Below are 26451 nucleotides of genomic sequence, written 5' to 3' on the forward strand. Positions count from 1 at the left end.
ACATAGGAAGTAGCATCGCACAGAGCTGGTGGCATCCAATAGGTTTTTATGATACACATATAACGTCAGATATTTTTAACCTCAATATAGAGAAATATATAATTTATATTGACAAAATATGTCAAATATATATGTGTATATATACATAGCTCCTTATAAGAGAACTAGCTTAGGAGAGTTCCCTTATTTTTGTTTCAACAACTAATGAATTTTACCTAGGTTAGTCTACATTTCTTGTGTCTTGGGGTCGCCCAGCAGACTTGTACGGAACTGGCTTTCTCCGACCCTGGAGACGGTCCCACTCTTTGTGCCCTGAGAGCCTCCCTTATTTCTGTGCCACTGTTGCTTTGTGAAATCCCAGGCGCTCTCTCCTCCCGTGTCTCTACTAGGCTTGGCGGTTCCTACCAGGCTTTCCTACTCTGCCACTTGCTATCGCTTTGAAGCAGTCAGGCTTCAGTCCGGAAGCTGGACTGAAACATTTTATTTTTAATTTTTTACTGAATTGTACCCTCCACACTGCAGAGCGCATGCATCTTAAACGTACATCACAGTGAACCATCCCCCAGATCAAGAGAGAGAAAAAATCCACTTGATAGCGCCCTTGGAAGAAGAGTGCTCTGTCACCATAGAGTAGCTTTGCCTCGTGTGGAACTTTGTATGAATGGAATCACAGAGTATGTACTCCTTTGTGTCTCAATGTTATGACCAGTGTTGAATGGGGCTGTATTTTTCTTTTTCACTGCTGTGTAGTACTCAACCCTAGGAATGTACTGTAATTTTTTATTGACTCTACTATTGATGGACACTCGGGTTATTTTCAGTTTGCAGGTGTTAGAAATATGAAGTTAGGGACATTTTTAAACATGCCTTTTGGGAAACATAAGCACTCAGTTCCCTTGGGTGGGATTCCAGGAGTAGAATTGCTATGTCGTAAGATACATTTGTACATTTGCCTTAGTAGATATGGCCATTGTCACACCAGTTATTTTTAACAGAGAGAATTTGTGTGAATATTGGTTAAACAGGTGCGAGAGGCCTGGAACCGCAAAAGGGGACGCTGAGGTGACAGAGAGAGAGAGAGTGTCATTACCTGCCCGAAGCAGTTACTACCCCAGGGCCAAACCGCAGGGAAGAAGTTGGGGTGTTGGAATCTAGAAGCTTGAAGACCTGTCATGCTCAGAGAGGGGGCACCTGTGGACTGGTGCCTGGGGGGACACAAGGAGGCTGGTTCTAGGAATGCCCCCCAAACCTGGAGCTGGGTGCCAGCTGCTGCCAGGTGACGGCCGGGATGGTGGGCACTGACCGCAGCTGCCAGCCTGGCCTCGCCCCCTGCTCCCGGCCTTTCGGGTTCCCTCCAGTGCCCCTATTGGCAGGGCCCAGTGTTGGCCCGAAAGCCCAGGGGAGGGGCTGTGCAGGCCCCCAGGCTCACGTGGCTGAGTTGGGAGGGAGGGGCCGGGGGCCAGGAACCGGCATCTCTGCCGCGGAGACGCTGCTTCGCGGCTCCAATGGCTGTTGAGATCTTCGTCACCTTTCTGACGTGTGTGTTGCAAACGTGTCAGTCTACTCGCTACGGTCGTGTCTGTCGCCGGTGATTGAATTTAAAGCAGCATGTCCGTCCCATCCTAATGCGGAAATGAGACTAAAGGCTCCGTCGGAGGCGAGTTCGGGGGCCTCCCCTGTCCGGGCCGGGGGGCGGGTGGTCTTCGCAGGCATCCCTTTCGGAACAGCTCTCGCACACTCCTTGGAAGGAAGAGCACTTCGGAGGCGGTGACAGTGGCATTCAGAGCCCTCTCCCGCCCCGGACCAGTGCGTGACGACTCCGGGGGCCCCTCTGAGCTCCAGCTGCTTAATGTGGGACACGGGTCCCCTCTCCCCACGGGGCAGCCGTGCCTGCACCCAGCTTCCTAACGCGAGTGGCTCCGGGGACTGCTTCACAGGGACTCTGATTGATGTAGGTGGCGGGGATTCGGGTTACGTTTGAAACCGTCTTCAAGGCCGCACCTGGCCGCGTTCTGCTGGGTTCCTTTGCTCCTCTGCTCTCGTCTTTTCCCATATTCCTTAGACATCGGGCCGCGGGGCCGGAAGGGCTGGAGGGCGGGGCGGGGACAGTGCTGTCCTCTGCCCCTCTTTCCCACGCTCGGTGTGAACCTCTTTGTTCTCCGTCCCCATAGCACTGGCTTGTACCCTTGTGTCATGCTGCCTGGGACCACATTCAGTGTGTGCGTGTCCCCTGGGGTGGTGAGTTCCTTGAGGAGAGAAATCAAGACCTCATCAATGAACAGCACCTCAGCGCCTAGTACAGGGCCCGCATACACTACACACGCCGTTATTAATTGCAGAGGTAGAAAGAAAGAATTGGACAGAAAGATTTCACGTACTTCAAAAGGAATTTAATAGGAGGTATCTTTAGGCCAAGGCAATACCATTTATAAACTTGTATATACACACATATATATTTACAGACACTTACGTATGTGTATATACATTGTCTGATACAAGGAGGCGTTACGTGGACTCGCACACAGATTTTCCTTTGATCACAAAAATGTTCAAATAGCTGCTCAGTGAACAATGCCTGAGAGAACAGGAACTTTCGTCCTATCTGCTTTATGTTTGGACCCTTCTTATGGGGACCTTGGCGAGAAGGTTATCTCTTGCTCTGTCTAGATTTTAGTCACGGGTTGACTCCAAATATTTGGTCCAACACAACCAAGTGAGGCTGGCTGAAGTTTGCGATTGCCAGAGCCATCTCAAGACAGTTTCTCCTAATTATAAATTGGAAGGCTGTGATCTGGGATGGAATTTTCCTCGCTTTTATGATTAGTGAGAGTTTTCATTTTTCTTCTTTTTTTAACCAGTACAGTATTTCTCTATTAGTTTTAGTGTTAAGAAGTTTTATATCTAATGAAAGGTGTATTGGAACAAAAACACCCCTCGTTGAGTGTCTGAGGATCAATACTCATTCAGCCATCATTTATCGAGAAGTACCAAAACCTCATCTGACTCGGCACCTTGTCTTTTTCACAGTGGGGTTGTAAGAAAAAACCGTGCTTGACAAACGGTATTTGAACCCACATACACTCGCTACTATACCCGGAAGTGGGGTCCGGCTGCTCGCCGCTCAAAAGCCCATAAAGAGGCCAGGCTGGTGGAAAGGAAAGGTTGCTTTATTTTGGAGGCCGGCAACCGGGGTGGAGTGGGGGAGGATGAACTCCTGTCCAAAGGCCGACTCCCCCCACTGACAACCAGCGGACAAGAGCTTTTATAGACGGAGGGAGGGGCTACCTGCAGAAAACAGCACAGTCGGATCTGACAGTCATCTTGAAATTGGTCACTGGTGGTCTGATCAGCGTCATCTTGATTGTTTTAAGTACAGTTCGTCTGCAGTTCCAGGGTCGGTTTGTGCCCATTTCCTTGAAGCCAGTTCTTGGAATTGTGGCAGCTTCTGTCATGGCTACCATCTGGTCATCATGTAGTTAACTTCTTCCATCTGGTGAGGGTTTCAGCATCTATAAGACAGCTCACAGGATATGGCTCAGAATATTATCTGTAGCCCTTTAAGGAGGAAGTAAAGGTCCCTTGACTTTGCTTACTGCCTAAACTATTATTATTTTGTCCTATTTGACTACTTTCCTTTGTTTCTGCATTTTCTCACTTCTCTGATTAAACTTATTCTTTGGCTGAAGTTTTTCCACAGACAAAAAAAAGGCTGAGGACGGGGGGGGGGGGCATAGATCATAGGGTCCTGCCCCGTTTCACTTCGATTAGCAGAAGATGAATTGGCCGTGATGGAAACTCATGACTACGACTCCCCTTGGAGTGCACTGCATATGGCGGCGGCGTACAGTGCCACGTTGGTGGCCTTGTGTGGGATACAGAGCACTTGGTTCCTGAAGGGCACGCACATCTCTTCACGTGCGCGCTACACGTGTTCCTGCGTTAGCCGCCCACAGTCCCGTAATGACTTTAGGAGGGTGAGAGGTCTGTGATTGCATCTTACTAACTGGGAAGCAGCTGCAAAACCTTAGTCTTAATGCAGCGTTTACTGTCATTGATCAGGCATCGGTGAAACAATTTCATGGTTTGTAAGATGTTCTCACATCCATTACTTCATCCTGGAGGAGATCATCTCCTTTCCCTGGAAAGTCTCCTGAATCCCCAGAGAAGCATCTTGTGTCCACAGTACTTCAGTACCTTGTACACACTTCACTTCCACCTTGTGCTGGAGTAAAAATGGACACAAATTCTCCGAAACGCCTTCTTCCATGGAGAAGCGGGGGGGTGGGGGTGGGGGTGTCAGTCCCCTCCCCTGGTATCCGGGTGGGCTTTGTGGCTTCTGCATCGACAGCATCTTGGGAAGTGATGCCGTGCCCGTCTCCAGACCCGGGCCTTAGCGCAGCTTCTACTTCTTGTCTCTTGGACGCCTGAGCTGCCGCAGATGACCTTTGGCTATGATGAGAGAGAAACCGCGGGTAACCGTTAGTTAGATGCATTTCACCTGTAACCTGCCTTCACCAATCAAGGTCGTTTGAATTGTTACGAAGGACCGGCGTGTCCTCCATGCGGCACGGAGCCTAAACAAGATGTTTTCTAGGATCTTGGAGTCAGCTGTGTCTAATTCACGTGGAGCCTGTTAAGACTGGATAGGACCGCCGACCCTCCAAGGGGGCGTGCGTGAGGGTTACAGGCTCCGAGGCTGTTGGAAGTGAGAGGGCCCAAAGCCCCGCCCTGAGCTCGTGCCCCGGGCCTCCAGCTTGGCGCGCCGAGGCCCGCAGTCTAGTTACGCCTGCGCAGAACGCGACGACGCACCTTCTCCCAATCCCCTTTCCCCGCCCCCACGCCCCCCGCGCCTGCGTCTTCGTCCCTCATCCCTTAAGTACCCCCGCCCCTCGCCTTCCCGTGAGCGGGTCTGCGGCTTGTGCTGCGGTTTGTGCGTTTGGCTGGCTTGCGGGTAAACCGTGTCTTTGCTGCTAGACGTTGGCGTCCCACGTGTTGTGGCTCCTGACGCGGCGGGCAAATGGACCTGGTTCAGTGACAAGGTGAGACCACGCGGAGAAGCCACCAAGGAAGCCCAGAGACAGGGTGAAGAGATGGAGGTGCCGGCCGGCCGCCATTGAAGTCGTCCCAGCTGAGGGCCCAGCGTCGCGGAGCAGAGGTGGGTCATTCCCGCTGAGCTTTGCCCAAATGACAGATTTAAGCGCAAAAGAAATGATTGTTGTTTTTCTTTTTTCTAAAATTGTGGTAAAATATACATACAGTTTGCTATTCTAACTCATTTTAAGTGTACAGTTCGGTGGCATTACGTACATTCACATTGTTTTAAACCTTCACCACCATCTATCTCTGGAAGTTTTTCATCTTCCCAAACTCACACTCTGTACCCTTAATACTCCCTGTACCCCTTTCACCCCGACCCTGACGACCACTATTCCACGTTTTTGGGGGAAGATTTTATTTCATAATTTTTTATCGAAGAATAGTTGATTGACTAATATTGATTACAATATTAGTTTCTGGTGACTCAGTATTTTTAGATTGTATTTCATTTAAAGTTATTACAGGGCTTCCCTGGTGGCGCAGTGGTTGAGAGTCCGCCTGCCGATGCAGGGGACGCGGGTTCGTGCCCCGGTCCGGGAAGATCCCACATGCCGCGGAGCGGCTGGGCCCGTGAGCCATGGGCGCTGAGCCTGCGCGTCCGGAGCCTGTGCTCCGCAACGGGAGAGGCCACAACAGTGAGAGGCCCGCGTACCGCAAAAAACAAAAAACAAAAAGTTATTACAAGATAATGGTTATAATTTCCTGTGCTATACAATATATTCTTGTTGCTTATCTAGCTTACACATGGTAGTCTGTAAATATCTCTTACTCCCCTCCCCCTGTTGTGCCCCTCCCCCCTCCCCACTGGGAACCACTGGTTCTCTCTGTGAGTCTGTTTCTGTTTCGCATATACATTCACTTGTATTATTTTTCAGATTCCACATGTGAGTGATACCATACAGTATTTGTGTTTTTCTGACTTGTTTCGCTAAGCATAATATTCTCTAGGTACATCTACATTGCTGCAAATGGCAATATTTCATTCTTTTTTTATGGCTGAGTAATATTCCATTTGTGTGTGTGTGCGTGTGTGTGTGTGCCCGCGGGTGAATGGCACATGTTAATCCAGTCTTCTGTTGATGGGCACTTGGGTTGTTTTCATGTCTTGGCCACTGTATATAGTGCTGCCATGAACACTGAGGGGCATGTATCTTTTCAAATTAGTGTTTTCATTTTTTTTCCCAAATATATACCCAGGAGTGGAATTGCTGGATCACATGGTAACTCTGTTTTTAGTTTTTCGAGGAACCTCCATACTGTTTGCCACAGTGTCTAGGCCAATTTACATCTCCACCAACAGTGTAGGAGGGTTCCCTTTTTTCATATCCTCTGCAGCGTTTGTTATTTGTAGACTTTTTGATGATCGCCATTCTGACTGATGTGAGGTGATATCTCGTTGTTGTTTTGACTTGCATTTCTCTAATAATTAGCGACGTTGAGCATCTTTTCGTGTGTCTGTGGGTCATCTGTATGTCTTCTTTGGAAAAATGTCTATTTAGGTCTTCCACCCGATTTTTTTTATCAGTTTTTTTTGATATTGAGTTGTATGAGCTGTTTGTATATTTTGAATATTAACCCCTTATCAGTCGTATTATGTACAGTATTTTCTCCCATTCTGTAGATTGTCTTTTCATTTTGTGCCTGGTTTCCCTCACTGTGCAAAGCCTTTAATTAGGTCCTATTTGTTTATTTTTGCTTTTGTTTCCTTTGCCTTAGGTGTATTTTGATACGCCCTTCTTTCTGTGTGAATTTGCCTATTCTAGGTGCACCATATAAAGTCATTACAATGTCTGTCCTTTTGCATCTAGCTTATTTCTTAGTGTAATGTCTTTGAGGCTTATCCATGTTGTAGCATGTGTCAAAATTTCCTCTCCTTTTAAGGATAACTAATTACGTTGTATGGGTAGCTGATTTTGTTTATCCATTAATCCGTTGCTGGACATTTGTGTTGTTTCCACCTTTTGGCTATTGTGAATGATGCTGTGAACCTGGGTGTGAAAATATCGGCTTGAGTCCCAGCTTTCAGTGCTTTGGGATATATTCCCAGAAGTGAAATTCCTGGGTCGTACTGTAAGTCTGTTTAAATTTTGAGAAACCTGTTGTTATTTTGAGCCACCGAGTTCTGAAGTGGTTTGTTCCCTAACAGATAACCAAAACGCTCCTCGACTGCGTTCTGTTTACTGACACGTCTGTCCCCTCCACTGGGCTGCGCTTTTTGGATGCTTTGTCTGTTAGCATCATTAGCTCATAGCGGGTGTGGAACATGCTTCTGGACTGAGTGAGTGGAGAGTCTCACAACCAGATGTGATTTTAAGAATATTTATCAGTCTGATGGGCAGTAGTATGGACTTGTCATAAAGGACAAGTGCCTTGTAGGGTCAGGAACGCCCCACCCCCGGTGGGTATTACCTGTTAGTTGCTGGATGGTGGCAAGGTCCAGAGGTGGTGATGGTGTGGTACCCATCACGCTTTACCAACAGGGGACGTGCCTAGTTATCAACTGGTGTGGAAGTGTCTCGGCATCTCTACGGGCAGTCGAGTCGTCGCAGTGCCGGTGTAGCCCGCAGCGCTGTTCACCATTGCCGGTGGGTCAGCAGGGAGCGTGGTCCCCATCCTGCTGGCAAGGAACTTGCGGTGCAGGGGGGGGTTAAGTGACTTGCGTGAGGTCACAGAGGCGGTAACTGGCCAGGCTTCTGGGGTCGGGGGAGTTCACGGTAGCCTTGGAGGGATGGGGCTCGGGTCTGTAATCCATCTCACTGCAGGGCGTGCGGGCCTCGGGGCCCGGGGCTGTGGGTACGGGCTGCGAGCACTGCTGTCTGGGACGTGCCCCAGGGGTGGCTACGGGAACCGGCCCCTGAGGACCGGAGGCTCGTAGGCCTGGGGGTTGGGGGGAGGGGAAGGGCGCACAGGAAAGCCGCCTGGGCCTCGGGCCTGGGCGGTCAGAGGTCTGGATGGGGTGTTGATTCCCTGGCGAACAGAGGGACGGCCATCGGGTGGGGAAGGGACACTCTTGTCCCCTCTCTGGTCACTTGTTTGTATGGCCGATGGGGACGTCCAGTTACAGAAGGTTTCAGAGGTTGTCTGACAAGAGGAGGACAGTAGCGTTGGCTGAGCGAGACTAAACCATGTGCGGGGCGTTGGGACCTGGCCCAGGCGTGGTCGGCCACCCTCAGCTGGGACTGAGCACTGCGCTCCCCGTGGGATGTGTTTGGAGGTGGGCCGTGGGAGGTGATGGGGTCCTGAAGCCCTCGTGGCGGCGTTAGACCTTTTATCGGAGGGACCCTAGAGCTCCGCAGGCGCTGGTGCCCCGGAGGACGCTGCGACCTGACCAGACCCTCACCTGCATCTCAGCCAGCACAGCATGGGAAAGGAAATGGGGCTGTTACAAGCCCGCGGAGCTGGGTGGTCTTGTCGGGGCAGCGTCTGTGCCGCGGGCCAAGGTGTCGGGTTCTACGTCCCTCGCCCCAGGTCTGTCACTCCCCCGGAAGATGAGCTCCGAGAGGAGAGGTGGGGACCTCGTCTGGGTCGCCAGCTTCTCTCTGGGGTCGGGAAGACGGCTCCTGTTCCCAGGAGCAGCGAGGCAGGGTGCGTGATGGCCCCGGAGGCCGAAGCCCCTGGACGGCCGGGCGCGAGGTCATTAGCGGGCCTTGCTGCCCACGTGGACCGCGGGGTCCCGGCTCTCCCCCTGTGCTGCCGGCCGGGGCCGCTCCCCGCGCGCCGGCGCCTCCGCAGCCTCCTTCGAGAGGCCCTGGCTTCTCAACCAGCTGTCTGGGCCAGCTGGGACCGCCGGGGCCCGGAGCCGTGTCCCCTGCGCACGCAGTTGCCAGAAGCGTCCAGTGGGTTCAGCCCTCGCGTGCCGTCCTGGCGCTGTCGGAGCTGCTTTGCCAGATTCTCGAGGTTAAGAGGTTTTGTTCTTTTGTGTTCGTGGACTACGTGTCACCTTCATTGCCTCCCTCAGAATCAGGCTGTGCGCGCGCTGTGTCCCCGCGATTCCAGAAGCGTCCAGTGCGCCTGTCCCGGGGACCCCTCACGCGCGGGGCAGGTAGTGGTGATGGGGCCACAGCGAGCCCACTGGGGCTGGTCACCAAATACCTTGGAAAGCGGGATTCCAATAAAACGTTTTACAGCTAAAGTATTAAATAAATTTGCTTGGAGGTGTTTTCTTTTACTGATGCAGGAGGGTCTCCCGCGCCCGCCCCCCACCCAGTTTTAAACGGAATGTTGAAACAAATTCAAGGCCTTTTCCTGCAGCCGCCTTTGCAAGTCATTTGCCTGCAGTGGCTTCTCTTAAGAACACTGGGAAGGGAAAAAAGTGACTGTTTGCAGCTGAAGGGCTGGTCAGTTTCGGCTCATACCAGCCATTGGTACCCTCTGTTCAGGGCCATTTGGGAAGTGGCGGGACAATCACCTGTACCCTGGCCGTGGGCAAGATGTCAGGTCAGCAGAAGGGTTTTATATTAAATGAAATGTAATATATGCACAGTTGTTTTGCTGGAAGAGAATCAGGAGGCGCTTCTCAGCAATTAATTGTATTTCAAGTCAAAACATGTTCTTCAGGGGAGAGATTACAGGTAGCATTAAACTGCGTAAACAACTCTTAACAGCAATCCTGTAGAAACTGGGACGGACCAGTTCCGGGCTCCGGCCAAGGCTGTGGCTCTCAGGACAGCCCTGCACCCTTTCAGCATCCATCAGTCTGCAGTCTGAGGTCAAGGATCGTTAACTGCCAAGAGAGACAGCAGCTGAAGACGGTGCTCTGAGGCCAAGCCTCAGGAATTTCAAGTCCTTCTATTTATGTGCGTGGCCTGCCTTAAATAAGCGAGAGCTCAGTGTTTAGGAGCTGGACTGTGTATTTGGTGCTTCTGGCTTCGGTAGGTGGAGGGCTTTTCTTCTCTCCTCCTCTGGGAAAAGATAAAGTCCCCGACCTCCACCTATATAGTCCCAGGCACATCAACTGCTTGGCTTTTCAACAATTGCTGGAAAATTCCCTTGAGAGAGTCCTACGTGGAAAAGAATGTAGGCAGAAGATACTAGAGGCTGGAGCAGGCTCCTGCCACGTGCCGTGTTCCTCTGACCACACTTCAACCCCACAAATTATGTATATCGTGCATAAACATTTAGAAAATACACAGCAGAATCTGAATGATTTTCCAAAGTATCCTGCGTCTCTTTCGGAGAGAGAACTGTCCTAGGGGACGTTGCCTTAGGCAGAAATGTAGGGTCTGCACACTGTCTTCAGCTGCCGTTGGCCTCAGTGGTTCAGGTTCATGCTGGCGAGCACAGTGGCAAAGGCGGGTTTTGTAGACACGACCGAGAGATGGCAAAGGTTGGAATTTAACACTTCCCTGTTGATTGTATTCAATCGTTTTGTTTTGCGTGATGAAGCAAAAGGCGCGGGTTGCTGGGGGCGCAGGCCTGTGTAGAGCAGAGGAAAAGCTGCAGAATTCTGCCTGGAAGTGCGGCTGGCCTCCTGTCCCTGATGTGCCTGGAGATGTGGCCACCAAGGTGGTGACGGCTACCCAAGTTCAGTTCTAATGGGACAAGGCCTGTTTGGGAGGATTTGATACTGGCCAGGGTTCCTGGCCTTCCCCAGTCGATAGAAATTGATCAGAGGCCAGACAAATTCAGGCAGGGCTTTATGGGGGCCCCTGCTGCAGCTGGTGTGGGGGGGGGAGTGAGAATAAGCAACAGGTGCCCTTGCTCACTCCCCGAGGGAGGGGCGAACTTGTTCCTTATATGGAGAGAAGGTAGGGGTGTGTCCAGGGGTCGGGCTGGAGGCGTGGCTTAGGTGGTCTGCCCGCCCCTTTGGTGGTGTTGAGTGCAGGGGGCACGCGCAGTACCCTGCTTTTGCGCTCGGCTTTTCAGAATTGACAGTTGGGTTTTTTGGTCTTTTTGTATTTTTTTGTCCATAATTTGCCCCGACTGCACGTGCATGCAGTTATTTTTAGTCCCTTAGAGTTTCTTTATATTTTCCTGCAGGAGGAGAGGTGTGTCCAGGTGCCGGCCCTGCGGCCCTGCCTCTGCCCGGCTCCCAGCCTGTCTCAGAACCAGTCTGCTGAGGGAAATTGTAATAAATTTGAAGTGGGCAGTTAAGAGGTTTTCTTGGGTTTAAGCCTCTGCAGGGAGCTGTCTCCAGGCTCTCTTTCCTTCCTGTCCCCCACTCCCAGGAAGCGTAGAGCTGCCCAAAGCCAGGGCCTGAGGCCGGTTTCCAGTGAGGACACCCCCTTCTCTACGCTTCCAAGGCCAACTTCTGGGCCCTCAGCTCCCCCTGAGCCCGGGTGCCCCAGGTTCCACGTGGTCTCCGCGGTGTGAACTGTGCACCCCAGGGAGCCCCAAGGCTGTGGACTCTTGCCTAAATGCCACGTGTTGTGCCTGCAGGGAATCCAAGAGGTCTCTTCACACTCTTTTGAAATAAGTTCAGGGGAGGAAAACTTCCTTCTGCCCTCTCAGGTCTGCGGCTGGTCTAAGAGATTCACTGACGTCAGACATAAACATTTACTTAATATTTTTAGGTGGACGTGGGAGTCTGCAGAAGTAAAATGAAGACCCCCCCAAAAGCCGTTAGGCCCAGTAGCTTATCTACCTTTTTACACAAAGAGAGACTGTGGGATGTGACCCAGGGGGCTTGGGCTAAGTGGAAGCAAACTGCGGGGCAGTGGCAGGGAAGCTCGTGGAAGATCAGGGTTATTGCAGAAGGTGGTCTGTCTGGGTCCGTGCCCGTCTCTGGTAGTGAGAACGCCGTTCTCTTCCTGGTGCAGGAAGGGCCCCTTTCTCACGGGGATGCTAGGACCTGTGTTTAGGTGGAAAGGGGAGGGCAGAGCTACTTCTCAGGTGCCTTCAGCTCAAAATCATCATTATGCCAACGTGGCCTATCTGGGGGTGGCATGTTCTGACCCCCTTCGATGACACTGTCATGACTTCATGCTGGCCAATGGAATCTGAACTTCCCACATCTCAGTTTGCAGGGAAACTGGATGAACCAAAGGGAATAAAGTAACAGAGGGAGAAGCCGTTCCGTGCACAGTTCTTCCCTTTGCCTGATCCATCAGACTCAGAGTGGCCCTCAGGCCCCCTTCTCAGAAAGGGCTCTGGGCTCAGAGCAGCCGAGCTCCTGTTCATCTGCCATTCAGATCCCCCTGCACTCCTGACATTCACAGCGTTTCCAGGCTGTCAGCTTGGCGGGCAGAGCATGTATGTATGCAGGTACAGACCCAAAGTACCTGCTGACAAAGCCTCTGTGTCATAGTCCGGAGTCCCTATGGCAGTAACTGCTTGTTAGTGGGAAAGAAATTCACAAATAAAGCGGGGTCCGATCATTTACTTTAACAAAAGATTTATTTGAAACAGGTTTGTGCAGACATACACCAGTCAACGGACTGATTAAAGCCACGAATCACTACGTTTTCCAACCCCCCTAAAAACACCAGGAAAATGCCCTTCATCTGCATTCACTCCAGGAGGGAACCCAGCTCCACTGTTCTGTGCTGCTGTAATTTAACAACCAGAGGATGTTAATAGGATGTGAAAATGGTAACACTTCTAGAGGGAGGGAACAGAACCCCCAGACTCCATAAAAAAGCTCCCCCCCCACCGCCCGCTCTGCTGGGAGCCAATTAAACGTGCCTCCACTGCCCCCTTCCCTCTGCATAGACAGATTAAAACCTCCCTGGCGCAAACGGTATTTCAGCGATGTGAGCACAGATGTGACAGCAGACAGGAGAGCACGTGGCTTTGCCTGCATGAGGAAGACACCATGAGCATGGCATGCTCAGACAGCAGCCCAGGAAGGATGCAGCGCCCACTGAGGCTGCAGGCCCTGGGGGGAGGCTGGGGGGCAGTGGCCCAGCCCGCCTCCCAGTTCAGCGCCGCGGGAGAGGGAGGGCGGAGCAAGGCTGTCAGGACTTGGATTGAGTTTATTAATGAAAAGCCGAAAAAGTGTTCCCCGGTGCAGGGATCTCGCTGGAAGGAGGGAGGCTGTATGACAGGGCAGATTTGTCCTTCTCAGTTCTGTACCTGGTGTCTACTGATCTCCCTGGAGCTGCACGCCCAGCTGTCTTCAGGAATACGACCGGCTCCAGTCCCCTCGGAAGTGGCTTCACATCCTGGTCTTCAGGCGTCCCTCCTCCTTCTGGCCCTTTCTCAACACTGTCGAGCTGGTCTGTGAAAGGCTCTCGATAAGCTCTCTTGACCCCTGGGTTTCCTGGGCAGGGTTATTTGGATAGCGCCATTCCTTCAACATTCTTCTTCCTCTTGCTGTTGTAAATCAAAGCCACCTGACACTTTGTTCCCGACTTTTAAAACGAACAGGTCTCCTTTCCGTAGCCAGGTCGGGAGAAATGCCGTCGGGCTAATCTTGGGAGCTTGTTTTCCTTGGTCTGATGCCTGGGAGTAGATATCTCTAAGGCAACTAGGGCAAGAGATTGTCACTTGAAAATGAGCCAGCCTGGGTGTAAGAAGAATGGCTCTCTTGTCTCCCCTGGGTCAGGGGAGCAGAGGTGCTCTGCAGGGTGACAGCTGCGGGTTATGCTTGGTGTGGGGAAACGGGGGAGCTTGCCCCTCTTCTCCAGTCCCATTGGTTTCTTAGCTCTGGCCCCTGAGAGCTGTGTGGGCTCAGAGACCTTTCTTCCCACTGAGAGGATTTCCCTTCACCCCTCACTCAGACCCACCAAACCAAGAGTGCTTTAAACAGCCCAAGTTGGAAGTCTGGCATTAAATGGAGCTCTTGTAAAAGAGAAGGGAAGTGGGTAGTGGACAGTTGGGGATGCTGAAAAAAAACTCAACGAAGAGTCCAACACGTCAAGTCGAGTCGGGTATCCCAGGTCTGCTCCTTTTGGGAAGAACACTTATTAATATGTCATTACAGAGGAACTTGGGTCCTGACCTCTGAGACCCACTGGAAAATCTTCTACCTGTTCTCCTAGCTCTTCAAGAGGGAAAGATGGCTAGTGTGAGGCGAAATTATCTCCCCCAAGGCTGACAGAGACCAAGAACTGCCTCGAGCCGGTGACGAACCAGCCTCAAAGCCAACCGCTCTATTGCTTCCCCCCTTTTTTTTGGAGGAGGTCTTTATTTTCACTCTCTCCATCACTATTACACTTTCTAACTTAAGCATTTGCATGAAGAAGTATTTAATGAATACCATGGGGGATGCCATCCTTTAACTTGACCTGGTAACTCATTTCTTTGCCATATTATTATTTCAGGCTCTGCTTAACCACAGTTTTTTTCCCTGTTCAAGTTTTTGATTTTATGGATCCCAGGAGATGAAGGCTACATTTCAAATGCTGGGCCTAAATCACTCCTTGAATTACTTTGGGACAGTGACCCTGGGCAGTAATTCAAACCCTGGCTGAACCGTGTGTAGTTCTTTCACGTGTTCAAAACCAAGGACTACCTTATCCCACAGCAGAGTTTTGCAAACATTCTGTTCAACCTGTGGTCTAAGGCATACATCTCCAGGGGCAGGAATATGATAGAATATTCTCTTCCTTATGGTTCAAAAGGATAAAGGGTCATTGTTTTCACGGTGAGATTATAGACTAGAGCTTTCTTCAAGAAAAAAAACATCCAACCGTAAAGTCCGTGATGTATGTCCATGTGCGTTTTCAGATATTAGTTACTTACACTTACTTTTTCGTTATTCACTGTTTCTTGACAAGTGATTACAGATTCTCACTGCCAGCTCCCTACAGCAAGACCTAAAGCCTTGTCAGGTGAAGGAAAGGCCAGCAGAGCTCTCAGCTGTGAGCTGCAAGCCCAGGCTCGCGTGTTAGGGTATCACTCCAAGTGTTAAAGAAACGGCATCTCCTTTCTCCAAAGCACAGGGCAAGAAGAGAGAATGTAACACTGGTCAAGAAGCCTGGAATATTCTGCCTAGAGACGGGCTAGGCCACTGGCCCTGAGTGGAACCTGCCACTTCAGCCCAGTCCAGGGTCTGGCTCCGCGGTGCCGACCTGCCAGCCCGTGTGTCACTTTGTGTGTTGCAGAGTGACAAGTCCCAGGTGGCATCTCCACTGAGCTGACAGTATGCAGCTTAAGTCTGGCCCACCCTACTCCCCGGGGGAGCGCTTGTGTGTGACACTCTGACCTCAGTTTAAAGATAGGACAAGTGACACGGCCCCCGAGTCGGCCCGGCTGAACGTCATACATCACACGTAGTGACAGCTGTTCCTCCTAGAACCCAATTTAGTCATCTGGCTACAAGGTAGCTTAATCACAGGGGAGAATAAATAGAAAGGCATCCCTCCAATGCTTGCTTCTGTGTGCATGTTTCATGACTGCAAAGACTGTTTAGTCTGCTTCTCAAGGGAACTGGAAAATACACTTAAAATACTCAAAAGTCTGAACTGTATTTTAATGTAAAAAATAAAAACCAAAAAGCCCCAGATAAGCGCACACTGTAATTCACAAATCTGATTCGGAAGGCTTTAAGTTCAAGAACGAGCCAAGTGTTTGACCGAGAACTGAGTCTGAATTCCCTTTTCCAACTAGGCTTAGGTCCCAAATGAAACTGAATCGTCAGGGTGCCTCACAGGACTCCGTGAGAACGTCCGTGTCTCCTCTGCACTCGGGGCTTTAGCCCTGCGCCCACCTTGCTCCGCTGTGCTAATTACAGGCACATATTCTGCTGTGATTCCTGCATGACGGTCCTTCAGCCACTCAGCTTGCTGGGTGCTCCAGCGTTTCAGTTGCCTTAGACCTTGGGGAGGAAGGAGTGGCAACTGGACCTGCCTGTTCGCTGCGTCGTTCTGCTCGCCCTGGAGCCCTCTCTGGGTCCCCGTCACCTCACGAGCGGGGGATTCGTCTTTGTGGTCCACGCAAATCATACTCTAGATTATCTCCATGCCCGGTGAGATGCGGGTGCTCCGAAATGATGGGGAGGAAGCAGGATGCCCTGTTGTTTCACTTCCTGACGTAGCTCAGCCCTCCCCAGGGGGGCCGTGCCGTTTTAAGCATTTTCTCCATGCCCGGTGAGATGCGGGCGCTCCGAAATGATGGGGAGGAAGCAGGATGCCCTGTTGTTTCATTTCCTGACTTAGCTCAGCCCTCCCCAGGGGGGCCGTGCCGTTTTAAGCAGCAGCAGCTGCCCGGAAGTGGTGAAGTTAAGTCAAATCCCCAAATCTGGTCCGGCCGCCAAAGCTGCGAGCAGAGGACGTGCCTCCAGACCGGGCGTTTAGGAAGGGCTCCAGGTGCCGCTTTCCCGCCCCAGGGCCTCCGGGTTCGGTCCCCGTTCAGAACGTGGGACTCCGTGCTTCAAAGTCAGGGACTCGGCACTCCCCTTCCTCGGCTGAGATTCGGGGCCCCTCACGTGCAGAGAGCCGCCTGCGCCTAGCACTGGCTGGATAAGGAAGGAAAACCTGTCAGTGTAAGGAAGGCTGTTTCCTTGAAATGTTTGGAGTTCTGTTCACTTAAAACCTGTGTCCATGGACACCTGAGGCTGATCGTGACAACTGTCTGGGCTTCAGGGCTTGGTTTCAGAAATTTCTACTGAGATTTGCAGGAAAAGTGTCTCCCTCCAACGGTCGTCTTCCTCAGCAGCCTCGGGGGCCCGCCCTCTCCCCACTGGGTTACTCATCGGCTCAGATTCCGGAGCGACAGGTGTGCGCCTTCGTTGGGATGATGTGCTATAAATTCACTCAAAAGGCAAAATGTGCTCTGAGCTCCCAAGAGAACAAGCGTGGGTTCTAATTTAAGCAGGTGCCCAGGTCCAGGGGTCTGGAGGCCGGGAAGTGACTTCTGAGAGCCTGACCAAGGCGGGCAGGGCCCCAGCGGCTCCACCATTGCCCTGACCTGCAGGCTCCCCTGTCGTCAGAAAGAGGCAGATAGAACAGACACTTAGAATCTACGTGAATCGCTACGTTTCTTTAGTTATAGAGGAAGGGGTTTCTGGCATCCATATCTGAATCTGGGGAGAAGGAGGGAGGGCGGGGGTCTGGGCGGTGCCCGCTGCCACCATGCACCAAGCGTGGGAACAGCCATGCAGCAGGTCTGAGTGTGGGGCGCCCGGGCAGCAAGGGTGCAGGGACCATGGGGACCCCGACGGGCCCGCCCTGCTGGGAATGTGACTGAGGTTCCAATAATCGTTCTCAGGTTTACCACCCAGATATCTATGTTGTGATTTCACTGCAATCAGGACGTTTATGCCAACTTCATACAAACAAAGGGGGGAATCAAAGCAAGCTGGCAGCTTGCCTCCAGTGAGGTTTACACGCTGACCACGGACCGAATCTGTGCGTTGACAACACAGGAAGTCGGCGTGCCCACTGCAGCCCCACCAGGTGGGTTTCTCATGCACCGTGAAACCCACTCTGTCTTCTCCCAGAACCGCCGGGACTGATGTTGAAATACTGGTGAAGCATAATGTTTTTAATTTCACACCTCACAGGGCACAGTTGAATGCTTCGGAACAGCGTAAACAAAAGTCAGGCCAAGCACTGCGGATGGACGAGTGGGAAGGGGGAAGGTGGCTTCCCCTGCGGCCCGTGTCCAGGTTTCTGAGGGCATCGAGAACTAACAAACGGGTGGGCTAAGGCCACGGGATGTGTTTCCGGTGTTCTGGCCACTGACACCCGTGTCTTCTGACAAGCACGTGTTAACACTGGGTGCAGCAGACCATCTCTTTCGGAGGCTCCACCGGGAGACCGCGTCTTACTTCTTCCTGGATTTTTGTTTGGTGGTGTCGTAGGCGCGGACTATTTCTTCCTGGGTCACGGCCCCGTGCTCCTCTTGCGAGAAGGCGTACCCATCTGGAAGAAGAGCACAGCGGGGCTGGTTAGGGGACCAGGAGAGGCTGCTCGGGGGCTGCAGCCGAGCGTCTGCACACTGGCCTCCGCAGCCTTGGATGGGGGTCCAGAGACCCGTGACCCCCTTGAAGGGGTGGGTGGCCAAGAGTGGGCAGAGGCCGGGTGGTTCTGTGCTGATGGGATGGGCAGGGCTCGGGGCTGGCCTCCCATTTCTGCCTGTGAAGCATAATCAGTGGGTCACTGGTCCACGGCTGCACTTTCCCACCACCAGTCAAGGGGAAAGGCAAAGTCATTCTGCGCCGGAAATGTCCCAATCTGCCCGAAGCTGCAGGCCAGTAGGTAATTTATGAAGCTGTAAACATGCCAGGTAGGTAGATAGGCACATGCTAACGGTAAAGGCTGGCAAAGTGCACACAGTGCTGGGAGCTTGCCTCACTGAAATCGCATGGATTTGGACCATAATACATTGCAGCGGGTTTACTTTTGGGTAAATAAAGAAAAAGATCACTAGATAAAGTCAAGAGGAATTTAATGATTGGCCCGGTGGCTACAGAAAGACTGGTTTTTACAGTCAGTTCCAGTAATGATGCTGGTGACAATAGCAGACAGTTATCGAATGCTCCGTGTCTCAGACACTGTTGTATGTATTATGCACACATAGCTCAGTTCTTCCTCCCGACAGCCCTATGAGATAGGTGAGAGTTCTTCCCGTGTCACAGGTGGGGAAACTGAGGCACAAGGTGATGTCATGACCTGCCCGAGGGCCGGCGCTCTCCTGCAGCTCCGTCCTGAGGTTCTGAGACGGGGTTGGCATTCACACCCCAAGGCAGGGCTGTCCCTCCTAACTGGCCCTTCCCACAGGAGGGACATTTGCAGGAGTCCCTCTCTGTTGGCTGACCCTTCTGGGTCAGGGGTACAGAAACGTCCTGCAGCTGGATTAGACCTTCTGAGCAAAAGACGTCACAGGCAGCAGCATGCCTTTTGTCTGTGCATGTTTATGGCTGTTACTGGAGCTGTTAGTTCGTCATATCCTTTAAAGGAGAAGAAAGGCTCCGGACGCGCAGGCTCAGCAGCCATGGCTCACGGGCCCAGCCGCACCACGGCATGCGGGATCTTCCCGGACCGGGGCACGAACCCGTGTCCCCTTTGTCTCCATTTCATTTATTTCTGTTCTGATCTTTATAATTTTTTTCCTTCTGCTAACGTTGGGTTTTTGTTTGTTCTTTCTCTAGTTGCTTTAGGTATAAGGTTAGGTGGTTTATTTGAGATTTTTCTTGTTTCCTGAGGTAAGATTGTAATTGCAATAAACTTCCCGCTTAGGACTGCCTTTGCCGTGTCCCATAGGTTTTGGATCATTGTGCTTTCATTTTCATTTGTCTCTAGGTATTTTTTGATTTCCTCTTTTGTTTCTTCAGTGATCCATTGGTTGTTTAGTAGTATATTATTTAGCCTCCACATGTTTGTGTTTTTAATAGTTTTTTTCCCTGTAGTTTATTTCTAATCTCATAGTGGTGTGGTCGGAAAAGATGCTTGATATGATTTCAGTTTTCTTAAATTTACCGAGGCTTGCTTTGTGGCCCAGCATGTGATCAGTCCTGGAGAATGTTCCATGTGCACTTGAGAATAATGTGTATTGTGCTGCTTTTGGATGGAATGCTCTATAAATATCAAGTCCATCTGGTCTAATGTGTCATTTAAGGCCTGTGTTTCCTTTTTGACTTTCTGTCTGATCTGTTCATTGATGAACGTGGGGTGCTAAAGTCCCCCACTATTACTGCGCTATTACTGTGTTACTGTTGATTTCTCCTTTTATGGCTGTTAGTATTTGCCTTGCATGTTGAGGTGACCTTATGTTGGGTGCATATATATTTACAATTGTTATATATTCTTCTTGGATAGATCCCTTGATCATTATGTAGTGTCCTTCTTTGTCTCTTGTAATAGTCTTTATTTTAAAGTCTATTTTGTCTGACATGAGTGTTGCTCCTCCAGCTTTCTTTTGATTTCCACTTGCATGGAACGTCTTTTTCCATCCCCTTGCTTTCAGTCTGTATGTGTCCCTAGGTCTGAAGTGGGCTTCCTGTAGACAGCATATGTACAGGTCTTGTTTTTGTATCCATTCACCCAGCCTGTGTCTTTTGGTTGGAGCATTTAATCCATTTACCTTTAAGGTAATTATTGATATGTATGTTCTTACTGCCATTTTGTTCATTGTTTTGGATTTGTTTTTGTAGGTCTTTTTTCTTCTCTCCCTCTTTTGTTCTCTTGTGATTTGATGACTAACTTTAGTGTTGTGTTTGGATTCCTTTTCCTGTTTTGTGTGCGTATCTATTGTAGCTTTTTGGTTTGCAGTTACCATGAGGTTTTGATACAGCAGTCTGTATATAAACAAGATTGTTTTAAATCGCTGGTCTTTTAATTTCAAACGCATTTCCAGTATCCTGCATTTGTGCTCTGCTCTTCTCATGACTGCTGGTTTTGATATCATATTTGTGTGCAGACAGTTTCTTACCTCTGCTGTATGTTTGCCTTTACTGGTGAGCTGTTCCGTTCATAATTTTCTTGTTTCTAGTTGTGGCCTTCTCTTTGCTGCCTAGGGAAGTTCCTTTAGCATTTGTTGCAAAGCTGGCCTGGCGGTGCTGCACTCTCCTAGCTCTTGCTTGTCTGTAAAGCTTTTGACTTCTCCATCGAATCTGAATGAGGGCCCTGCTGGGTGGAGTAATCTTGGTCGTAGTTTCTTGCCTTTGATCACTTTAGATACATCATGCCACTCCCTTCTGGCCTGCAGAGTTTCTGTTGAGAAATCGGCTTATAACCTCAGGGGAGGAGAGTTCCCTTGTACGTTATTGCATCCCTTGTTGCTTTTCTCTTACTGCTTTTTTTTCTTTGTCTTTCTTTTTGTCAGTTTGTGTCTTGGCATGTTCCTCCTTGGGTTTATTGTCCCTAGGACTCTCTGTGCTTCCTGGACTTGGGTGACTGTTTCCTTTCCCATGTTAGGGAAGTTTTCAGCTATTTGCTCTTCAAATATTTTCTCAGGTTCAGCACTTTCACTCCTGTGGGAGAACTTGTGGTATAATTATTTTCCAGTTTGTGGGTTGCCTATCCGGCGGGTATGGTATTTGCTTTTATCAAGATTGCTCCCCTCCTGCTGTCTCGTTGTGGTGGCTTCTTTGCTTTTGGATGTAGGGTGTCTTTTTTGGTAGGTTGCAGCGTTTTTTTGCTGATGTTGTCCAGCAGTTGGTTGTGATTTTGGTGTTTCTATAAGAAGAGGTGAGCTCATGTCCTCCTACTCTGCCATCTTGTTACCCTTCATCCTGGATTCTTACTTTACTCAAACATTTGGCTTAAAAAGGAAAGTTTCTGGACTATAAAGACATACAGTAGCACTGTCTAAAAAAGTCCTTGTGGGATGGAGGAGAGGAAGTGACTTCCTGCTCTGATCACACTGTAAACCAAGTCTCCCTCCCCCCCAGGGCTGGCTGGCCAGCTCTTCCTGAGAGCATGCCTTTCAGCCTGAGAGGACCCCGGGGCTCAGGAGGGCCACCCTGGGAGGCAGGAGGTGTGGGCTGAGCTGCAGAGGTGGCCTGGGAGCCACTGAGGACACGGCTGGGCAGCAGGGAGCAGGTGGGAGTGAAAGAGCGAGAACACAGGTGCCCCCATGGGGCGTCGGTCGAGCTGCTCACCTGCATTTCTAACAAGACCAAACGCACAGCCCAAAGGCCCCACCCTGGGACAGCAGCCCGAGGGCAGCGTGAGCCCCTCCAGCCGGTGCAGGCAGGCGGCTCATCCTGCCCTGGGTGGCCCTGGCGCTCCTGGGCTTCCTCCCGGCCCACTGCTTCCTGCGAGGAGGCTGTGCTGGGTCTCCCAGCCTCAGGGGCTTCCTGGGATCTGAAGAGGAAATGCCTCCTCTCACCTCTGAGCTGTGGGGTGGAGGTGACGGTGGACGAGGAGGCCTTCTGAAACCTGTGTGGCTGTGGGCACTGCAGCCCTGGTGTCCAGGCCCCAGCGTGCTCTTCGTGCTGTGGGCACTGCAGCCCTGGTGTCCAGGCCCCAGCATGCTCTTTGTGCTGGGTCTTGGCTGCCACGATGTACCAGACCAGCTGCCTCTCCCTGGGCCATTTCAGGGCAAATCGAGCAAATAGCCCTGTCTCCTCCAGCAGTAAGGCTGGGCTCTGGACAGCGTCCACCTTCCAGTTTCCTCAAGGGGATGTTTCTGGGCATGTCGGTTGTTTCCCGAGCTGGCCCCAGAGCTGTCCTCGGATCCCCCATGCTGCTGGGTGGTGGGCCTGCCACCCAGGGGGACGCTTCCCTGCAGAAGGGGCCCTGACCCCGAGAGATGGGGACACCGTGTAGCTCTTCCCTCCCCAGGGAGGTAGGTGACCGCGGGGCTCTCTGTCCCTAGCTGGCCATCCCCCTGCCCTGCTTTCAAGGTAGAGCCGAGCCCAGGGCCGAGGTGCCAGTGAGAAGCGCTCATTCCAATCCTCGCTTGGCTGTGACTTGGACACAGAACCGGGGCCCTTTAAGCTCTCCGTCTTCTTGGTTTACTTTTCTGTAAAATGAATGGGCTGGACTGGGCCAGGCCCAGGTCCTTCCAGCTCTTATCCACCACATGGGCGCCAGCATGGTTCCTTGGCTGGTGACGCCCAGGCCACAGAGCCCTCTCCTGTGGTTGGGACTAATTCTACGCTTGGCGCCCGGAGAGGAGGCCTCTGCTCCAGGCCAGGGACGGAGGAGCCTATCTTGACAGTCAGCCCAAACAGAGCAGTTACTACCTGCCTTTTAATGTGTTTTTTTGTGGGGAGGGGGTGGGGGGCAGGGGAAGGAACGAAGGGGACTTGCTGAGACGTAAACATGAACATTGTTTGCGACTGTCCTTTTGGGAAAAGCATCTGGAATTGTCTACCCCTGTTCAAGCGGAAGGGGCAGCAGCCCTGTCTTTATTTATTCGTTGTTTTCCACTCAGATCCACCTGTACCTGCGGGAAGCCAGCTGCAGTGCTCTCCGCAGCTCCTGTTTGTGTCATGGGTACAAGGGCCGTCCAGTGGGATAACTAACTCAGCCCCTCTGGAGTGGGAAGGGTTCTAGGCATCTGTCCTAAGGGACAGCAGAGGGAAGCTTCTGGTTCGATAGCAAATCTCTTCTCCCAGGGTCAGCAGGGTGCCCAGAGGGCTTCTCCACCAGCTCCTCTGGGTGCATCCACCATCATGTTTCCAAAATGGGCACCAGGATGTTCTTAGTCTCTTCTGAGCTTAAGTGGACTTTGAATTTAAGAAAGAAAAGAGGACTTCCCTGGTGGCGCAGTGGTTGAGAGTCCGCCTGCCGATGCAGGGGACACGGGTTCGTGCCCCGGTCCGGGAAGATCCCACATGCCGCGGAGCGGCTGGGCCCGTGAGCCATGGCCGCTGAGCCTGCGCATCCAGGAAAAAAAAAAAAGGAGAGTGGCCTGATAGGGTGGTCCTGGGAGCATGGGCGTCTCTGTGATTCAGATAAATATTTTCCTCTTAGAAACAAAGCCTGATGGGGGTTAGAGCAGGACAGCAGGGACCATAATCACCCAGCCAGCCTCCGCCTGCCCAGCCTGACAAAGAAACACCATCCCTTCACTAGCTCCTGCCTGAGGGACGTTTAACTGCCATTATTTGCATCCAAACTCAGAGGGAGCCCCTGGCTCTTAGCATTTCCCACAGTCATTCATCTTCAGGAAGTCCTGACAGCCAGGAAGGAATGATGGGGGCCTGGAGAAAGCACTCAATGGACCAGACCTTCCTAAGTGCTCAGCCATGGCCAGGATCCGGGGGTAGAATTCGGGTAGGTGCAAGGGCAGGTTGCATTTCTTGTTTGTTGTTGCATGTCTTCTCTGGTAGAACACTTGGTGAAGTCCATAAAATCATGTCTTTTTTTTTTTTCATTATTTTGGAATAAAACTTCCCTGAAATAGCGTTTTTTTGAATCGGAGCTCTCATAACATCTTAATGAAAGTAGCTATTTCCTGTCTGGGAAAAGACTCCTAATAGCACTTGGGAAATTGGGAACACTGTGTGGATGGTAAGGAAATTAGACCGTGTAGGAAACAGTGAGCTCGGTTGCTAGTACTGTGTGCGGGTGGTCCATCAGAACAAGTGCTCCAAGACTAGGGCTTTTCCTTCCGGTTTCCTGGGAAGACTGAGGCCGGAGACAAGCAGAGGCCAGGAGCCCCGCCCGATGCTTGATGGCCTTCTCTGGTGGTCCGTGACTGAAACACCCTGGTATCCATTAGGGTCCTACTCCTAGTTGCTGAGTGCCTTTAAAATGTGGTGTGATTTTAGCAGCTTGCCTGTTTTTTGTATTTGTTGATCAGAATTTTGGTTTGGTCCTTCAAAATACTGAGAGTTCATAAAACGTTCTGTAGTCGTCTTAAGACCCTTTATGGCACTCCCACGAAAGCTCTCGCGCCGCCTTTGCTCTCAGTGTCTGTTCTTTCTCCGGTCGGACGCTGCATGGCACGAGCCCTGCGTTTGGGGAACCAGTACTCATGTTCTCTGTGCCCATCACCGTGAACCCTCACAGGCTGTGTAAGATGCAGATGATTCTGTTTTTCTCCTCAGAGGAGAAAACAGACGTTTAGAGAAATATGTAAGTGGCCTAAAGTTATTCAATTTGTGGCAGAAAAAACAAGTAATACCTAACATTTGGACTCCACGCTGTCAGGCTCTGTTCCAGGCACTTTATGTGTACAATCTCAGTGAATCCTCCCAATAACCCCAGGGGGGTTCTCACGTCACCTGTTCTACAGGTGTAGGGACAGAGGGGTTAACTTACCTAAGGTCACAAAGTGGCAGAGCTGGGACGGGACCGCAGGCAGCCCGGCTCTGAGGTGGAGCCCCGGACCCCGTGGCTGGGACCCTGCCACCCAGCCTCCTCTGGACTCAACCTCTCTCGAGGATCAGAGGCCGTGGCTGGGGTCCGGGGCCCGGGCTCTGCGGGGCCACTTAGTGTGCCGACCTGAGGCTCTTGGCCAGGTGTCTTGGGGCTGAGAAGCCTCAGAGAGTGCGGGGCATGTGGGCCCTGCTGGGAGCTACTGCAGCCCCTTCTTCCATGGGGATGTCCAGGCGGGGGCGGTCACCGACGGCCATGACGTCCCACCTGTTCCTTTCCTTCCCTCTGTTGAGAAAGTCTGCAAAGATGTGTTCACCGTGGGGGGACGGAGCTCAGCTGAGCCGGGCAGAGGTCCTCCAGCACCTGTCCTAAGGGTGCAGTGAGGCTTCACTTTCGACCCCTTGTTTCCGGCTCAACTCAGGAGAGAAAGGAGAGCAGAAGTGGGGCGTCAGTTGAAGAGATGGGAGTGCAGGCGGGGACGAGGCAGGATTCAGAGGCAGGAACCAGGGCCTCAGCTGGGGAAGGGAGGCTGCCTGCGCAGGGGCCCCTGCACTCGGCTGCAGCACCCTCGCCTGCCCGGCAGCCCAGGGGCTGGGTTGCAGGTGAGCCCATCCCCTCCTCGAGCTCCATCTGGCGTTTCCCCATCCCCCACCCCCACCCCGCTTCTCTGGGCTCTGACGCATCCCCACAGACCCTGCTTGGCAGAAACGGGGCCTGGCCTCCAGCTGCAGGGGCGGCGTGGGGCACAGCCTTCCTGGGAAGACCACAGAGACTTTTCCCCAGTGATTGCCATTGTTGTGATTAATATGCCAGTAGCGTAGGGCTACTGTGGGGGGGAACCGTGTAAAAGGAGCATCACTTCAATCTTAGAAAGAATCTGATGGGGAGGCTGCCACAGGAGCTGAACCACATCAGATCTGAAGTTTACGGGTCGTGTCATTCAGACATTTGACTGGATCCCGGGGAATTGCCTACCCACCGGGTGTACCTGCCTGGGGCCAGATACACCATTTCCACCTCCGGGCGTAGAGCCTGGCAGTGGTCCGCACCACGTGCCGGCGGGCTACTCACGTGGCACTGACTGCTGGAGGGAACTGCCCCGGAAGTGGGTGGGCGGCGTCTTCCTGCCCAGCCTCTTGAGCAGCCGGTCTCGCTCGTTGGTCCTGGGGGCACATCACACACGGTCAGTCTCCGGCCACGCGGACACCTCTCGAAGGTGCTCAGAGAAAGAATGGCTTCAGGTCGTAACACGAAACAGACCGGGAAAAGGCTGCCCCACGTCAAGGAGAACGTCCCGTTTCGCCAACTGCCCCTCTATTTACAGCAGATGCTGCCTGGACGCCTCGAGAGCGGCTCCCTCCTCTGAAAACCTGCTCTGCGCGCACCCCGTCCCTACACGACCCTCGGAGCCCCGCCTGCCTCCTGATGGAAGGGGACCAGGGCCCCTGCCTCCGGGACAAGGAGTGAGCTGTTGCTCCGGTGAACGGAAAGCTTCCATTCCACCTGACCCCCAGGCCTGGAGCCTCGCCTGGGTGCCCCAGGACCCGGCCAGAGACAGTTGCCTCTGCAGAACCTGATGCTTATTTTGAACCACAATGAAAACCAAGGTCAGTTTTCTTTGAAAACACAAGGTTAGGCGTGCTTCCTGCCTCTCCTGAAATGGTCCCTCCTCCAAGGCTGCCGCTGCTCTGGGGCAACACGGAGGTTCTCCCTAGAGGACAGTTGGGCTTTACTACCAACCAAAGGTGGGGGGTTG

At 52.1% G+C, this 26451-nt stretch overlaps 1 protein-coding gene and 1 long non-coding RNA gene across 3 annotated transcripts in view; one reads left to right on the plus strand and one right to left on the minus strand.

Annotated features, from left to right (window-relative positions):
- The first annotated feature begins 1733 nt into the window (after positions 1–1733).
- Positions 1734–26296, plus strand: LOC137211339 (uncharacterized). Its single transcript, XR_010937035.1, has 3 exons — positions 1734–1951; positions 4975–5155; positions 26020–26296. It is a non-coding gene; the product is annotated as an uncharacterized lncRNA (long non-coding RNA).
- The window catches only part of ATP8A2 (ATPase phospholipid transporting 8A2), a 526913-nt gene continuing 514258 nt past the window's right edge, over positions 13797–26451 (minus strand). For both annotated transcript variants that reach the window (XM_067713702.1, XM_067713701.1), the window contains exons 36-37: positions 25767–25858; positions 13797–17843 (exon numbers count right to left, since the gene is read on the minus strand). In XM_067713702.1, coding sequence (XP_067569803.1) covers positions 17746–17843; positions 25767–25858 — 190 coding nt within the window. In that variant the 3' untranslated portion in view covers positions 13797–17745. The remainder of the gene's footprint in view (positions 17844–25766; positions 25859–26451) is intronic.

The sequence above is a fragment of the Pseudorca crassidens genome, chromosome 18 (genome assembly GCF_039906515.1).
Source record: "Pseudorca crassidens isolate mPseCra1 chromosome 18, mPseCra1.hap1, whole genome shotgun sequence".
Classification (NCBI taxonomy): domain Eukaryota; kingdom Metazoa; phylum Chordata; class Mammalia; order Artiodactyla; family Delphinidae; genus Pseudorca; species Pseudorca crassidens.